Genomic DNA, 17,823 nt, shown 5'->3' on the forward strand with positions numbered 1-17,823 from the left:
TTTGATTTACAGAGAAAACAGTGAAATGTTGGCAAGTTATCAATTATGCTGCACATAACAAAAAAATACTGTTGAATATTAAGCAAAATGGATACAGCTGTAAAATTTTTGTGCTAAGTACCATAGTGGGATATAGTGAGATCTTTCAATATTAGTGTTAACACAGTGTGTTCTCTGCTTTTCTGTACAACAGTCCATGATGACAGAAAAAAATACATGTTCAAATACCAGGGCATACTTAATCATGGCTTTCAGTTTTTTAAGTACTTCCCCCTTTGGTTTTCATCTGGATTTTTACATTCCCTTTATGTTCTGGTTTCTTGTGCACAAATATGTCTCCTCTGACATTTTCTTTTACATGCAGTCCTGGTCAACATACAGGAAATTAACAGGGAATTTCAATTTGTTGTTATGATGAGAGGTCATTGGGTTGGTAGCTCAAATGGCAAGAAGCTTCCCTTGACAGTAACCTTGGTATCCTGTCACTCCCTCTTCTCACCCACCTTCAGTAAAAATCAAAACCTTGTATTTTCCCATTGTCTTAGGTTCTCTGTCTCAACTTCAAAGGGTACGCTATTTATTTATTCTATGACTAAATAACCACTCTGTTGGCAGACAGCTAGAACTGTTCTGCAGAAAAATACTGATTATGTCCTTGTCACTCTCCCTCATGTCTGAAGCTGAAGATTAGATATGTACACTAATCTATTTAGACCATAGAATTTTAACGAGAAAGTTTTAACTCAGTTATATAATTAAAAAAAAAAATCTAGAAAACCTTTCTTTCTGCTTATGAGAAGAACGCTTACTGTTCTGTGCCTTTCTCTTGGTCATTCACATAACCAGTAAGCTCTTAACACTTTTTTGTCCCAGACATTTTGCTGTGAAAGTTTTAGATGTGAGATTCAGAACTGTGCTCTGGAACAGCAGGTGTTGAACAGAACGGGGCAGCTCAGGTGCCAGTAGCTGGAATTCTGCAGAATAATTTGGGACTGGCCATGTAGTCTGCCTCATTCCCACTTCTGAGGAGTAAGGGCTTCTGAGAGCTTCTGCCTTGATACCAGGAGATAATTATGCTTTCATCTTTCCCCATACTATCATAAAGCCTTAAAAAGGGGAGGAGAAAGATCTCATTGCAAAATAGTGCCAAGCAAACGATAAAGAGGTATCAGCATTGGTATCTTTGGCCTCTGCAAGACAAATTGCTCCTGAGGGTGGTACTTATTTCAGTGCAAAGGATGTTTGTAGGCACCACTGAAACCATAAAAATTCAGTTTCACTCAGATAGATAGTTCCAAATTAATAAAAATTGAAAAGTTGATATAGGAACAAATTGCTGCTTAAAATTTAAACTGTACAACTTTAGGTCTTAAAAGCTGGACTTTTCCCTTAGTTATCTTTATTTGCTTTCAGTAGTTTATGACCTAAATGTGTAAAAATAATATTAACATTAAAACCCCTGGCTAGATGTGGATTAAATTCAGTATGTGAGATTAATATGCTGCTATACTCATTAGAGTATGCAGCAAGTTTTCTCTACTCAATCTTTTTTTGACTCGAAAATCAGTAATTTTGTGTCACTTTAAGCAAGGATATGGGCCACACCAAATTCCCCCCTGTGAAGAATATTAACAAACATCTAAAACTTAGGGCTTTATTTATTTTTCTGTTCACCATGGTGAAAAAGTATGTGTGTAACCTCTTCATATACTATCTTGAAGCAAATTCCTGGCTATTTCTCTTGCTGTATATGGCCCTGTACTTCATTTACCTTGGAAAACACTGACATACCACCTATGTTGCACTTTTATATGTGTATAAATCTTAGGTTTTGTTGACGAACACAGTTCCTATGACAGAGTTGTTCACTCATTTTGACAAGCACACACTTTTATTGTTAAAACTTTTGACCAGAGCGCAGTTTCTTCAAATGCTTACTAGTACTTTAAATTTAGTGGGCTGCATGTTAAACATTTGACCCCTTCTGTGGGGGCATAAAGCCTGAAGCTTTAGTCAAAAGTTTCATCAGAACTAAGGAGTGTGAGCTGTTATAACATGATGGGTAACTTTGAAAGTTTTATCTGTTATACCTGCTTTTTAACTTACTAAGTTTTCTGTTTGTTAGTCCCAGTGACTTGTAAAAAGATATGCAGTGTGCTTCAACTCTTCTTGAGATACTGTTACTGTATTTTTCCAGAGTAGCAGCAATATAGACAGCTGAACTCTTAAACTAGAGATTTGGCATATATGTAGCCCTTGGTGTACAGTGTGTACTGTGTAATTTGGAAAAGATTAGTATAAAAGGACATATGATATCATTTATGGTGTGAAATACTGGTTAACTTCATCACTCAAACTTAACATGCTACAGGCACATTGAGTAACTTCAAGGGACACAGACAGATCATTAAAGTTGGCCAGCATAACTTCATTTGTTTCCAGGAATCCATACACTTGATAAAACGAGTGATGATTGCTGTTCTTGTACTACAGATGGAGGGAGGGTTTTTACACTGTAAGAGGTCCCAAACAGGAAAGTCCTACCTGAACAGAACAAGATGCAAGAATCGGGTGTGAAGTTGCCAGAGGAATCAAGTTTAACCCAAGGATTCTAGCCTGAGGCATACATTGGCATACATATATGTATATCAGCTTGTAATAGACAAGTAACGCCTACTCTTTTCCTCCCACAACTTAGATCACCTATAATTTTGACCACTTTTAGAAACTTTAGTTTCCTTTCAAAGATACTTCTAACTATTAAATCTGTACCTCTTGTACGTCAACAAAAATAGTAGCATTTACAACTTTATACATCTTTCAAGATTTGTCAGAACAAAGTAAAGAAAGAAACAGTTGGGTTCCTGCTATCTGGTTTTAAACTATTATAAAATCTTTATATCCATTGCTACAATGAATCTTTTCTACAGTGTTCTGAAACTGTAGCTTTTTTTCCATGGCACTGATGATGTATACTTTGAATGAGGCTGCTTAGCTACTGCTTTCATCTTCAGTAGACGGTATTTTCTTTTGCCGTAGACTTGTAAGATTTAAATATCATCCTTGAAAGTTCAGTACTTAAAAAGGATCAAATATTGGCATGTTGATTAGTAGTAATGGAAAAAGCCATAAAATTGTTTTCATTTCTATCAAAGCTTCCAGCTTCCCCTCGTAGATAGCAATCAAAGGAAAACTGGAACAACTCCGATAGACATGTGGAAAATATGAATTTTTCACTAACTTAGTGTTACATAACTTCTGGTTGTGCCATCGGGAGTAAAAGAGCTAAGAATTCAAAGTAAGCATAATGCCTGACCTGTCACTCTCCCTGTGTAACCCCTTCTTGTCACATGTTTAAAACCAGATCCTAAAGTTTCCATGTCTCTAGCTTTTCAGGTAGATTGAGTATAATTTTCAAATAAACTATCACCACTCTTCACTTCTTGTAACCTAGTTTGCCACTAGTTCAAAAAATCAGAACAAAAACTTTACCATATTTAAGTAAGTCAAACTGTACAGTAGTGAAGGCAATTCCAAAAACTAGCAGATTTAATAGTAATGTTTTTAGTGGCAATAAGACAAGTTTCCTCACATGTATAAGCATTTTTTAATATCCTATCTCTAGATAAGCAGTGTAGTAATACCCCAAGACAATTTAAAACCTCTTGAAAAACTCAAGATTTGAACACATGGTAAAGTACTCCAACACAAAGTAAATATTTTTCAGAAGTCATAAAATTCCATCTGATTACCTCTAAGTTCCCCAAGCAATGGGGGCAGCAATTTAATATTCAACTCAGTTGTAATCTCACATATGGAATGCACATAGTATTAAATGAGGAAATTTTGTGCCATTTTTTCCTTTATATGCTTGCCAAGAAAGATTAAAATAGCCACACTTACAGAAGACTTTAGGGTTCGCACTCTTACTGGCTTACATATTTACTTTTTTTTTTTTTTTTTTTTAAATATTGGGAGGGAGGAGATAGAGTGATCTTTAAAATCTGTCTCTTGGTGCCATGATCATGGACTTAATTTCCTCTTTTAAAAAAAAAGTGATTACCAACACTTAAAAATAAATTAAGTTGTAGAAAGACAATTCCAGTTGTATTCCACACAAATCCAACTGCAGGATGGCTAAAATATGACTTAGCATTGTCTTTAAGCTACACTGAAAACAAAACAGCCTGAATTTTCAGAAAGCATAATGTTCGTTACATTTCTAACTAACTAAAAACTCGTGGAAGAGATTAGCTTAAACCCCTCTCTGTACCCACATGCACGTTAGAATGGTGATTTTAATGTAGTATGAACTGTCAACATAAAAATGACCAGCGCAAATTGTCTGCTGTCTTCTAACTGGAGTATCAGAACATACCAAGTTCTGGCCTTTCTACAAATCCTGTTTCTTCTTTTAAACAGGTGTACGGAAACATATTATCTGCTGTATGTCTTGTCTGTACATGTAATTTAAGATTTTGTGGGCAAGATCGCTTTTGTAAGATCTCGGTAGATTCTCTAATGTCTAAGAAGAGTATGATGCTATGTTTCAGTCTTTTGGGGGTGTTTTGGGATCTTTCTCCATTGCACAGATACTTACTTTGACACAAAATAACAACTTAGTTATGTCCAAGACTGCTGCTCCTCTGTAAGTTTGAACAAGCTAGTTGAGTTCTGCCAAATGCTACTGGGGACAAAAATTAAGGCTGTGGTCACATAAGGCTTGTTTCCATAGGAAATAAAAATAGCCATGAAAAGTAGTTTGTAAGCTAATCACCAGGTTAGGAAGGAGAAAGATGATAACCAACTTCCTCATACACCATTTTCAAGATATTAACCTTTCTGGTAGCCCCTCAGAAAAGGGGCTACCCACCCTCTACTATTATTACCATCACTATAAATGAAGAATGTAGTTGTACTGCTTCTGGTGTTAAACTTAAGGAAGGTACAAGAGGACTATCTGTCACCCAAGAGACAAAAATGCAGCAGCTTCCTCTTATGAAGCTGTGAACTTCAACTAGCTTTTCTAGTCTGCTGCTCATCTTAGCTATCTAATATCCAAAAGGTGTGATTTAAAAAAAAAAAAAGTAGTCATGAGATTTTCCTCACGCTAGGCAGTATTACCTGAGCTTTCTTCCTTTTTTCTTCAATGAGAAAAGGGGTACCTTGATTATTTTAGACCAGCTTTGGTCTAAGCACTGAGGTACTTGTCATCTTGTGCAGAATATTGCACAGAATTTTACACATGACTCAAGATCTGAATAAGGGAATGGCTTAGTCCATTATCCTGATCTGTAACCAAGGCACCACAGCACCACTGTTACAGATAGTCTAAGGAAAATAAGTATTACTCAGACAAGTTTTTGAAGTAAAGCCAGAAATACAGGAATTTTCCATTCCCTTTAGAAGAAAAATAGAGAACAGAATAGTGTAATTTTTAGTTTGGTCAGTTTGGAGTTGGGGATTACTAACGCTAGCTAAAATGTAGCAATTGCCTCTATCCAAGTAATTTGGATAGGTTGGAATTGTAATGTCCTGCAGTATAAATAGGTGCTAATATCTGACCTGTGCTGAAGTCTAAGACTATATGTAAAAAGTCTGAAATTTACATTTTCATCTGAATGTAAATGGCTTTAAATGAGTTTCTTGTCAGGAATTTGTAAGCAACTGTTGGTAGCTGAGCTGATTTTCCATTAGTTAGAAACACTGTAAGCATATTCTGTGCTCGCCTGTCAGATTTCTCATGGTAGCTCCCTCATTCCCCATCTCACTCACTGATCCATGTGGGACAACTTCTAATGAAGGTGGAAAAGTGTTGCCAACCTCTGCGCTAGCGGAGGTTATTTATGCCATAAAAATCTTGTACTCGGGTAACTTGTTTTGTTTGCAGAAAAAGTAGCAATGCTTTCAATGATATAATCCCTTTTCTCTAACTCGCCAATATTGAAAAGTATTGCAAAAGTAACAGGTTTAGGCTGAAGGAAGCTTGAGCTGCTTCTCAGTGTCTTCAGGGGAGGGGAAGGGAACAAAGGGCAGAGAGTGGAGCATGGACCCTGTTAGCTGCTAGCATTTTTGAAGTTTACCAGTTTTAAGCATTCTATTCACATGGATTGATTTCTAGTGACTGAAGTATAAACTGACGCACCGAGTAGCAAAGTCTGAACATCTGGAAAAGGAGTTTTTAAGTCACCTTGCTAACAACTCTGGGCCTCTGATGCCTTTAACTTCAAAGACCATTGCAGGTTTTCTCTCTTTGCAATTAAGACATGAGATCACGGTTTATTCCATCAGAATCTTCCAGCAAGGCCAAAGAAAAGAGAAGTAGCAGGCATACTAAAACTTAAGTTTAAAAAAGCCACACACACAACCCTCAGAATCCCCAGCAAGATAACTAAATGTTGTAGCAACAAGGGGAAAACTTACTAGGTCATCTCCATTAATCATAACCTAGCTAAAAAAGCAAACCCACCAGAATCTTTGGCTGAATAACTTAAAATCTATTATATAATAAAGTTCCTGTGTAAAAATCTACATCTGAGCAGTAGTACTGATAGCATGGCAATTGAGAGTTCTTGTGTTCATAACACACTATTTCACTTTTTTACTTCCTGCTGAAGTACAACTTGGGTAGACTATTTTTTCAAAAAGGTCGTCATTCCTCTGCAGCTGTTGAAAGACTATTCACAAGCTCCAGCAATTCTTACAGTAGGAAGAACTGTTAAGTGCTTCAAAGCACTATTTGCAGATAAACATTTAGTAAAGCCATAAACATTATCGTAAAAGAGAGAAAAGACTTACATCTGTACTCTGATATTTAAAATACAGTTTAAAATCCAGCAATAAAATTACTGGATAAATGCTATAGCATACTCTTTGAACTCGTTTGGAGTGGTGGGAGGGAAGAGTTGCAGTTTTCTCTCATAAAGTAACTTTATAACTGCTTGTGTTACAGATTGCCCTGAAATATGACCCCCAGATAGAAGAAGATCTGCGTAACTGGATAGAAGAGGTTACAGGGCTGAGCATTGGAGCAAACTTTCAACTGGGATTAAAAGATGGCATAATCTTATGCGAGTAAGCATTTATTAAGTAACCTTATTTTTAATGGTTTTCCACTTCTGAGGAACTAAGGAGGGACTTTTTGAAGACTCCCCTTCAAACACATCAACGATAATTGTCAATGATAGCTGACAGTAGGGTGGGAGACAGCTTCTTTGAAACTATGGAAAAGAATGAAAACTTAAATCTCCTTTATTTTTCAGAAAAGATTTCTAAGTATTTCTAAATTTAATGGTGAAGCTCTTTTTTGTAATAATCAAATGGCACACAATAATTCTTACGGTCTGTTAGACTTGTTAGACCTGAGATCTGAGCTAGGCACTCTGTATAAACCAAAAAATTAACCATTTTGATGAAACTAACGCAACTAATAAAGCATGAGTGAAAATATTATATAATGCCTGCACAGATGGTATAAGGATGAGATTTATTGTTTAAGCATTTCCCTTTTTTTCACCTCCCCAGGCTTATAAATAAGCTGCAGCCAGGATCAGTGAAGAAAATTAATCAATCAAAACTAAATTGGCACCAGGTAAAACAAAAAAACCCCCAAAACTCCACCTCTAACCCCTCCAACCCCCAAACAGTTCTTTTGTTCTGTATTAACAAATTTGCTGTGAATATAGTACACCTTAAATCTTAATAACACCGAGTTCTGTATATGATACATACACAACAGTTGAGGATACTGCATACATGAACAGCATTTAACAGAAAGCAACTGTAGCTGAGATGGCTCATAAATGGCAGTTGAGTATACATATTTAATAGTAGTGCTTTAGCTGTTAGGTGAAATTTCAGATGGAAGAACAACATATAGCCCTATAGCAAGGCCTTTTTTCCAAGTTAAAATAAAGCTGTTAACTTTTTTTATTAAATCACAACTGGAGTTTACCATCCAGGCAGTGCTGCAAGGCATTAGGTCAACAGCTTGCATGTACCTGGACATCACTGTATGAAGTGTCCTCCTGAGAAAGCAGCTGGAAAGGATGGGGAGGGAAGGGACCCGAAGAGTCTCAGAAGAAATGGTTGTGTAACAGAACTCAGAAAACAATATGGTGCAAACTACAGTATGTATTTTATTTCAGTATATCCAGATTTGATTTCTTATGAGTGCTCTATCTAGCACTCCCCACCACCACCACCCCCAAGGGACTATCAAAGGCAACATGCATTTAGAACAAGCATTGGAAGGGTTGCTGGTCAGAGCTGACTGCCTTTACTGTTGCTGGGTCTACCTTAATACTGCTATGTCAGCCTCTTGGGTTTATTGGCATTGAACACTTCTAAATATGGTGGAGGATTTTTATGTTTTTAAAAAGTTTTAATACCTCTTAAGACTTCAGAAGGAAAGATGAGATTCAGTCCTTACTCCTTATACTCCATATTGCTTTCCAATTTCTACAGCGCACAGTGCAAAAAAGTGCTAATAACCCCCAAAAGCTTAGTTGAATTTGTTCCAGGAAGTGAGCAAGATAATACCTACAACCTAAGTTAAATGTTCTTACTATCCACATAGTTACGACTTTATTTTACTCAAAATTATCAATTGCTGAAGTCAGATAGCATGGACACTATGTCAAATGTTCCAATTTGAAGCAGGTTTTAGATTAGGATTTCTCTTGGAATGGATACAGTTGAGACAGTTTTGTCATCAAAGCCCCCTCTAACAAAGTATGTGATACTCACTGATGGAGAGATGCCAGGCTAAGTAAATGCTTAGATTGATTTCTGAAGTCAATATTAAAACTAATGAAAAATAATCTCATACTTCCCACCAGTCACTCTTAACCATGCCAACTGTTTTGTCCAGTTTGCACAAAGCAAAGAACTTGTGCAAAACAAGCAAAACAAACCAATCAACACCAGAAAGCTTTAAAATTACTTAGTTTCTGAATTGAAACACTGAGCAGAAAACACTTTTGTGTTTCTGTTTAGCTGGAGAACATTGGGAATTTTATCAAAGCCATCCAAGTCTACGGCATGAAGCCACATGATATTTTTGAAGCAAATGATCTTTTTGAAAATGGAAATATGACTCAAGTACAGACTACTCTAGTGGCGCTAGCAGGTCTGGTAAGTATTTGTACCCCTGGAATTGGCACAAATCCACGTGCCAGTCCAGACACACCCTTACCACTGATGTAAATACAGAAAACAGCATACAGCCTGTCAGGAGAGGTGATAGATACTGCTGTGAGTCTGAGATACTGCAGAGATTGCACTTCAGAGGGCTGTGTTCTACCGCATGCCTCCAGGGGAGGCTTGGAGTTCAGAGTTAGGATTCTTGACTGCAGATAGCCTTGCTCTGGAGCTGCGTGTGCATACACAGAACTGGGGAGGCTCACAGGAGAACACTAATCCCTGCAGAATATCCTTCTGACAAGATACTTACGTAGCTTTGGAGTGCTGCCTTCAAATGGCATGGGGAACTGTTATCTTCTCTCACCCCGACATAGAGAGTGTCTTGTAAGAGATAAACCTGCTTGTGGCATCCCTTGAGAGCTCAGGGTCAGGGCGGTAAAGCCAGTGTTCTAGTAGCAGAAAATATACTTTAAACACTGAATATTCTATTTTCCCCTCTCCCTAAATAGGCAAAAACTAAAGGTTTTCATACAACAATTGATATTGGTGTCAAATATGCAGAGAAACAAGCACGAAGTTTTGATGCAGGAAAACTAAAAGCTGGTCAAAGTGTAATTGGCCTGCAGGTAAGAAAGAAATTCAAGTTCACAGCTAATCTGTTATTTTGAAAACAACTTTCTTGTTTTGATTAACTGATATATGGTTTATGCAAAAACAGCTGCAGAATTACAATATATTTTTATCATGGAAGGAAGTATGAGGTTTTAATTCTTGTAAGCAGTTGATTGGCTTTATAAGCTCAAGTGACTGCCTAGAAGGTTCTTCTATTTGTTTTAAATCTGCAATAAGAGTGATAAGGAGGAAAGGACAGCTAATACTAGGAGTGTCCTCTAAAGTGGTTTTAAAAGTAGGAGTCTTTGGACAGCTAAAGCTCCTTATATGGTAGAAACTTTTTTTTTTTCTCCGCTTTCCTTAATAGTCATAGAAACCAAAATAACTGGCATAAAATCTTAAAATGCCTGTGGTAGAGAAGTTGTGGCAGTGTAATCGAATCATTACTGGCCATAGTAAAATTTAATTATTGCGTTTTGATGCTTCCATCCATTCTAATTGCAATGCAGTTGGGCAAATGCCAGTCAGTGAAATGCCTTAGGATGACAGTTGCCTGTATTTTTCACTTTGAAGCTCAGTATGGAGAAAGGGTAATTTATTACAGGTAGTGGTCAAGCTACATGCAGAAAGCATGCACTGTAGTTACTTCTTCCGTCAGCTATCACAGTTACCAACCATATTTGTTTCCTTAGACTATGCTTGCTGTACAAATAAAAACCACTTTTTCTGTCCACCTCTTCCTTTCTCCAATAAAGATGGGCACCAACAAGTGTGCCAGTCAGGCAGGCATGACTGCTTATGGAACTAGAAGACACCTCTATGATCCAAAAATGCAAACTGATAAGCCATTTGACCAGACGACAATTAGCCTACAGATGGGCACTAACAAAGGAGCCAGTCAGGTAAGCACGTGCATCTGCACATGACACTTGTAGAGCAGATACAACTTTCAACCTGGGAGAGCCCGGTGGGATAGGAGGACCTGTGAGTTGCATGCAGTAGCAGAGTCTTAACTGGCAGCAGTGAGAGCATACAGTTCAGCTGTGCTTTTATGCAGTAATTGAAGAACTTGAATTTCTTATCACTAACCAGTGTGTTCTGTGCTGAATATCTTAAGGCATAGAAATGACCAGGTGCTTCTAGAATTTCCAGCTGGCTGTGTTATACCAGAAAAGAACAGTAACTTCACTTCAAGTACTAACTAGACAGAGGCAAAAAAGAAATCGCTTCCTGGGCACTACCTCAGTCTGAACACTTAGTATATTCTTTCCAAAGAGGAAAATAAACTGGACCTTTCTGTAAGGACTTTCTTCTGTGACTTACCTATTAGTGAACACATACTGCTGTGCTATGTTTTGTTACACTTTAATCCTACTTTCTAGCACTTCCAGTAAGGTGTACTAGTTGTAATCAAAAACCTAGTAATTCCAGCTCTTTACCTTCTTACTGAACCTCTACAATCCTGTTTTATTAGGCTGGTATGCTGGCACCAGGTACCAGGAGAGACATCTACGATCAGAAGCACATATTACAACCTGTGGATAACTCAACTATTTCATTACAAATGGGTACCAACAAAGTAGCTTCACAGAAGGGAATGAGTGTGTATGGGCTTGGACGACAAGTGTATGACCCCAAATACTGTGCTGCACCAACAGAACCTGTCATTCATAACGGCAGCCAAGGAACAGGAACTAATGGGTCAGAAATCAGCGATAGCGATTATCAGGCAGAATACCCAGATGACTATCACGGAGAGTACCAAGATGACTATCAAAGAGATTACCATGGTCAGTACAGCGACCAGGGCATTGATTATTAGCTTTGCATCAGAAGTTCAGTATTAGGCCATTATTTTATTCAGTAAGAACGAAACTAGCCTTGTGGAATTGTTACCTGTCTTTCCTACACACTATGCTTAATGTACCTGAAGAAATATTGCCTTACATACATTCCTTTTTCCTTTCTCTGCCCTTTCCCTGTCTAGTTGCCTTTAGTGCTGTAACAGTTGTAGTCTACAGCATAAACAATAACTGCATATGAAGTAAAAGGAATACTGTGAAAGGGGGAGTGCTCTTGTACAGCCAGGTCGTCTAATAAGGAGCTATGCATTTTCACAATCTCTACCTAAGTAGGTATTTACATACCACCTTAAGCCTTCATTTTACATATTTACAGCTTTTCTGTTTTCCAGATGAGATAAAAGAATTTCACACTTAAAGTTAAACATGGTCTTTGCCAATTAAATCTAAGACATCATGTTAGTGATTTAAACATCATTACTATGTTTCTAAGGTATTGTTTGCTAATGGTAAGTCCTGCATTAGACATAAGTGTGCATTTGTGATTGTGTATTCATTCCATTATCAACACTGACCAAACTTTGAAATAGTTGTCTTACTAAAAAGGGAGCTTGTATAAAGTCTTGAGCCAACAGAAGTCCCATGATTGATGGTGCATTTACCTTTTATTGTGCCATAATATATCCATGTAGAAATGCTTTTTCTTCCTTGAACTGTATTTATTGCCACACTTCTCAAACTGATCCCAGTGTATTTTTATAAATAAATATTTTTTTCTTAAAGGTATGTAGAAGATCCTGTCTCATTTGTTATGCTACTATTCTTAAAGATTAGATGCCACAGAAGTTATTCCCAAATCAGCATCACCTTTGCCTGTGTTAAGGGTAATGTAGAACTGCTATGTGTTGCAGTTCAGGTTCTTTCTTTTCTATGGGATTTAAGCCAACAACCTTGTAAAAATCTCCTGGGAGTGACAGTGACTTAACAGGAAAGGAATGTAGCTCCTTTATACCAGAGTTTGCTTCCCTTCTACATGACTGTGAGGTTATGACCAGAGATCCTTAGCTGTTCACTAAATCCCTGCCCTTTTTCTCAAGGCAAATGAGGAACTGCACGTATTTAACACTGCCTCTGCTTCAGCCTATAGTCTTCATACCATCACTTTGAGAACTTAAAACACCCTTGCTTTAAAGTATGTAAAGAGATACCCCAGTGCCTGCTGGTCTGCAATCCAAGTTCTTTAGTTACCGATAGCAGAGCTTTGTTCCTAAATGGAAAATGCTTTCTTCCTCACCATGGAGTGGAGACAGGCTGTACTAATTTACCTGGGCTGTTTTTAACAGGAGAAAAAAGATCATGCTTTCAATGGGGGCCATTGTTACTGATCCTAACTTTTTAAAAATATCTTTAGTGTTTTTACAAGTATTTACTGCAGATTACACTTATTTACATTAACATATAAAATGTTTTATAGTTGCAAGTTCTGGACTTGTAAAGGATTCTTCCCTTAAGATTAGAAATTGTTTGTGCTTTGCTCCATTAGTTTCTGTTATCTTTGGGTGTGATGTGGTGACCTGACTTTTGACTGACCTATTTGTTGAACAAGTCTTAAGCTTATTTATTTCACAGAATTTAAATTTGAAAGGACCTCTGGAGGTCACTGGTCCAAGCCCTGCATCTGAGGCAAGAGAATTATTACGAAAATGTCTGTTAAGACCTGCTCTTCCTGAACTATACTATTTGTCCCCTTCAAAATAATAGTATTTAACAATTCAGATCTATGGTACTGAATGCTGAAAAGCAGTGCTATTATCAACAACAAAACTTTGTTGCTTTCATAGTTTGGGTGAAAGCATGGTCTCTTTTTGAAAGCCTGAATCACGCCCTCCTGCTCTTTCTGAATCCTAAACTTATGCTTTAAACAGCTTGCATACATTTATTATGTATGTACTTGAACAGAGGAAACAAAACAACACACAAACTGTTCTCAGTATGCCTGTTTTCTTTCAGCCACAGAGGTATCCAGTGGAATCATAATTGAATTAAGCAAGAGTTTGAAGTAGACACTAAGCAAGACCAAATGCAAACTGCCTTGCTCAAAACAATAAGCTGTAATACTTAGCCATTTCCTAGCATACAGACACCAGTAGTCCCCATCTCCTATTTTTAAGGAATATAGTTATAAAAGTACCTTTCATTCCCCTGAATTTGCTCTTCCATAGCTGCAGGAAAGAAAAGTCCATACAGTATTGGGCTCCTTTACAGGGCAGATGTTGAAATACCAGAAGTGGCTTGGACAAGCATCAGTACCTGAACTAGTACTAACTACATATTCGCATGAGCCGTACCTACATCAAACCCCACCACCTACTTCCAGGCTGCTTTATAGTTGCCTGACTACAATATCCTGCAAGGGAAGATGGCAATGAGAAACAAGCACTAAATAGCATCAGCTTCTGTAGGGGTGCTTCATCCCTCTAATTCAGGTGAGGACTCCTGCCACACAGGAATGCTACAGTTAGTTGGAGGTTGTTGACACCATTGCTAGTGGAATGTATATAAGATTGGGAGGTGCTGTGTTGCACCTGAAAGCTATAAAGCTATGCTTTATGTACAAAATTTAATTAAAAGGTATACAGAAGCAATCTTACTGGGACCTGTGGCAGGGGAAAAGTTTTGCCCCTCTGTAAGTACCATATCTGCACACTTTCTCAAGGTTAGAGAGCTATTGCTTATTCAGCATGATTTCCAGTTCCCACAGCATCCACAAGCCAAGCACCAGAAGTACCCAAGTGTACAGTTTTAAATAATGAGAGGTAGTGAGTCACAGCTAGTAGATGATCAGCTTCACCTGCCAGGCAGAAAGTAATTAATCTGTTTCTTGCCCCTTTTCATCATTTATCCCATATTCCTCAACTTCTTGAAGTGGCTCATACTAAAGTAGACAAAAGTTATTTAAATGAAGAATAAAAAGCAAGTATTTCTTAGCATTCCCTAGCAGATAACTAGTTTCCTTTCAACAGCAGGCAAGCAGATACAATATTTAGCTGAAACAGATTTGTTATTAAGGCCAGCAGTGAGCTTTTCTGTATGTAACTTCCAAGCTGTGACTGATCAAAGGTTTATCAATCTATTCATTATGGCAGGTTTGAGTCACTTACCTGCAGTAATGTCTCACTTCGTATACTGATGTATATTTTACTGAAATCCCCGGTTGGAGTCATCTTCCTACCTCAAACCTCTCCTCAAACAAAATGTTAAAGGAGCTTTTGAACAAAAAGAATAAAATCATGTGCCACTGAGTAAAATCTAAAACTACCCCACACTCAGAATGAGGTGGAGCCCACAGAAGTGTATTATAACCAGGGTACAGGTACAAAGTTTAAAGAAACCTCAAAATTGCTCACATGAAAATGCTGACAGACTGTTAGCAAGTTATTTTTTTTAAAGCATCTACACTTACTTATGTCCCTCTTCTGACTAGAGCCCTGACAGTCTCTTCGCTACATTCCTCCATGATATTTTATATTTCACATCCACACTACAGCTAACATTTCTATAAAGTATTATTTATAACACCCTTTTATCTCATTTCTGTCCAGCCACTGCTCATCTGCTACTTCTTTGTCAAGCTTGAAATCCAGATACAAATTTTTCTGCTTCCTTTGTCTTTTCAATTGCAAAGGGAAGGTAGTTGTTTATTTTTATTTACAAAAAAAGGACTATTCCTCATCTGCCCTTTAGAGAGGAGCCAGTGGATAGTTTATGATACTAACTTGTAAAAACCATTCCCAAAAGAGTATAATTAAAAGACACCTACCTCATAACCATTAATTATCTCGGCTACAGAGAATTTCTATCAATGGTAATTTCCATCAATGAGCTTAGTACTGTTCCTTAATCAGTTGCACTGGCTGTTCAGATACACAGAACAAATCAAGAAACGGTCATCTTGGAGTGCCTCCTCTACAAATGTTTCTACGTTCACTGATCCAGGGATGACTGGCCCAGTGTTCCCAGAGAGGCATGAAAAAACCCCATGTTAGCTGACACACCAAAAAGCTAAAAAGGACGGCCCAATGACCTTGTAGACTTAGTATTTTTAGTCTGACAACATAGTAATTTACAAGGAGTTTGTTTATTAACAACTTTCAGACCATCATAACTAGTATATTAAAATCAGATGTGCTGACACACAAAATACATTATTCATACAAACATATTGTGTCATTTTACCAGTGCAGAAAGTACAACAAAGATTTAGAGAACTAATACTTTGTCCTGGGGTATTGGTAACCTTTACTTTTTTTCTATGACTGTTTTTGCTATTGCTGGTCTGCCTTCATACTTCCTGGTGCACTTCACATTCAAGTCTACAAAGAGAGAAAAAAGGAGTCAAATAATGTGTAGCACTAGTCCTGTTACTGCATTTAAATGTTGTAAGAGTAAACTGGGAAAATAATTAAGGTTCTTTTGTGTCTCAAATCCACAATCCTCTCACAGGGAATAACCCCCCCCCGCCCCGGTTTGTGTGCTTGGCAAAAAAAATTACTGAAGGATGCAGTAACAGACCCAAACAATGAAAAAATCAAGTACAACTATCCCTCACTGTCACAATAAGCTGAAGCAGTGCTCTGCCTATAGCAGAATGCCCACAAGATTGTGTGAGAGTTTGCTAGAGCCTAGTACCTCTTAAAAGCACATCAAGAAAAATCAGCAACATCTGTTAACTCGTGTAAGAAGTAGCAAGGAGGGCACAAGACACTGGTAGTTGTGTCCAGCAAGCGTAGGTGCCAGAGTAACTGTTGCTGCAGAATCTTTCTCTGGCTTGGCCCCTGCCCCGATGCTGGGGGAAAATCAGCCCAGATTCTGAACTTGCTGGGGCAGCTTCTCAGGCTGGGCAATTTGCAATATTTTTTCAGATGTCAGTTAGTGAGCATTTACTTTCAAGACTTTCCCAAGCCTGGGTGTGGGGGAACACTCCCTTCTGGCATCTCAGCTTTTTTACTCTAGCATAAAACAGTGTAAATAAATATATACACTGATAGGAAAGAAAGAAAGAAAAAGGGTGAGGGCAGAGAGGGAAGGCTTCTAAGCTCTGATCTTACAGCTCTGGAACTTCAGCAGTTCCGGCATGAAATCAAGCAGCCTACTGCTCTTCTGACTTTCCTACAGCAGACACGTGAAGGACTCCCTGAATGGGATTTATCTCCCACCCCCTTGCCATAGTCCGATCTTTCTCTTCCTCTGCTGGGCACACTGGGGAAATGGGATGAAGGATGAGAACAAATACTTGATCCACCCATATTTTGCACCAGCAGAGGGTTTCCTGAGGAGGGAAAGCAATAGAAGGAAAAACAGAATACTGGGTACAGCATGTTGGTTGCTGTGAGACATCAGGAGATACGTGACAGCCTACATCCATTCTTCCTGGGACATAAAGGCAAACACATTAGCTAGCAGATAAATGCATATCCCAGACTCCTGTCTCACCATAGGTTGGAGCTCTGTCCCATCTTCATTGTCCTGGAAAGGTCTCACGCTTCTGTATTTTTGCCCTTCTGTTAACTTGTTACTCTGACTCACCAATGTCTACAAGCAAAGACCAGGGTGAGATTATTTGGGAATGCAAACCATTATGTAAATAAAAACACCTGGTAAAGGAAGATAATTAGGTCAAGGCTAAGAAACTGTAGCTGGTTCTTAGCTGGATGACACTGAGTGATACCAGGAGGGACTCTGCAAGAGGCAGCAAAGGTGATGAATGCAACAGAGAAGGATGAATCAAGAATCTCTGTTACATCTCCTACTACAGGAATGAGGACTCTGGCTGTCTGAAATCCCTCACCCAGCTCTCTGCCCACTGCTGCATATTGTCCTGAGGGCCACAGAGCCTGCCTTCCACCCCCAGATGTTTGTAACCTGACTGTAACACAGATGTCCCAAGTCAAATGCCTTCATGTATTGGGAAACTCCAAGTTCTTGGCTATGTGAGTAAACTTACTCTTGATCATGCAATGAGGAGGAGTTTGGATGCGCTGCCCCCAGTTTTTCCAAACAAGGTTACATAGCCTGGCCTGCTTGGAAGGCTCCTTAGCCCTGTGGGAAATCCTCTCTTCACCCAAGGCCCTAGGGCATGGCTAATTACAAGGATTAAAACCAGAGTTAAAGGGAAACTACCACAAAGTTTGGAAGGGGAGAAAGGAAAGCCTCTGTTTGTTTCATGAAGGAGAATTGGCTTAAGTATTTTAACATTTGGGAAAAC

At 38.3% G+C, this 17,823-nt stretch overlaps 2 protein-coding genes across 3 annotated transcripts in view; one reads left to right on the forward strand and one right to left on the reverse strand.

Annotated features, from left to right (window-relative positions):
* Positions 1–12,344, forward strand: part of CNN3 (calponin 3) — a 64,814-nt gene extending 52,470 nt beyond the window's left edge. For both annotated transcript variants that reach the window (XM_052802415.1, XM_052802416.1), the window contains 6 exons: positions 6,953–7,074; positions 7,525–7,591; positions 8,998–9,135; positions 9,654–9,770; positions 10,512–10,658; positions 11,231–12,344. In XM_052802415.1, the coding sequence (XP_052658375.1) occupies positions 6,953–7,074; positions 7,525–7,591; positions 8,998–9,135; positions 9,654–9,770; positions 10,512–10,658; positions 11,231–11,578 (939 nt within the window). In that variant the 3' untranslated portion in view covers positions 11,579–12,344. The remainder of the gene's footprint in view (positions 1–6,952; positions 7,075–7,524; positions 7,592–8,997; positions 9,136–9,653; positions 9,771–10,511; positions 10,659–11,230) is intronic.
* Positions 12,345–15,677: 3,333 nt separating this feature from the next.
* SLC44A3 (solute carrier family 44 member 3) overlaps positions 15,678–17,823 on the reverse strand; it is a 41,197-nt gene continuing 39,051 nt past the window's right edge. Inside the window, exons 15-16 of the mRNA XM_052801244.1 lie at positions 17,052–17,150; positions 15,678–15,931 (exon numbers count right to left, since the gene is read on the reverse strand). Of these exons, the coding sequence (XP_052657204.1) occupies positions 15,926–15,931; positions 17,052–17,150 (105 nt within the window). The 3' untranslated portion in view covers positions 15,678–15,925. The remainder of the gene's footprint in view (positions 15,932–17,051; positions 17,151–17,823) is intronic.

This window comes from Harpia harpyja, chromosome 11 (genome assembly GCF_026419915.1).
Source record: "Harpia harpyja isolate bHarHar1 chromosome 11, bHarHar1 primary haplotype, whole genome shotgun sequence".
Lineage (NCBI taxonomy): Eukaryota > Metazoa > Chordata > Aves > Accipitriformes > Accipitridae > Harpia > Harpia harpyja.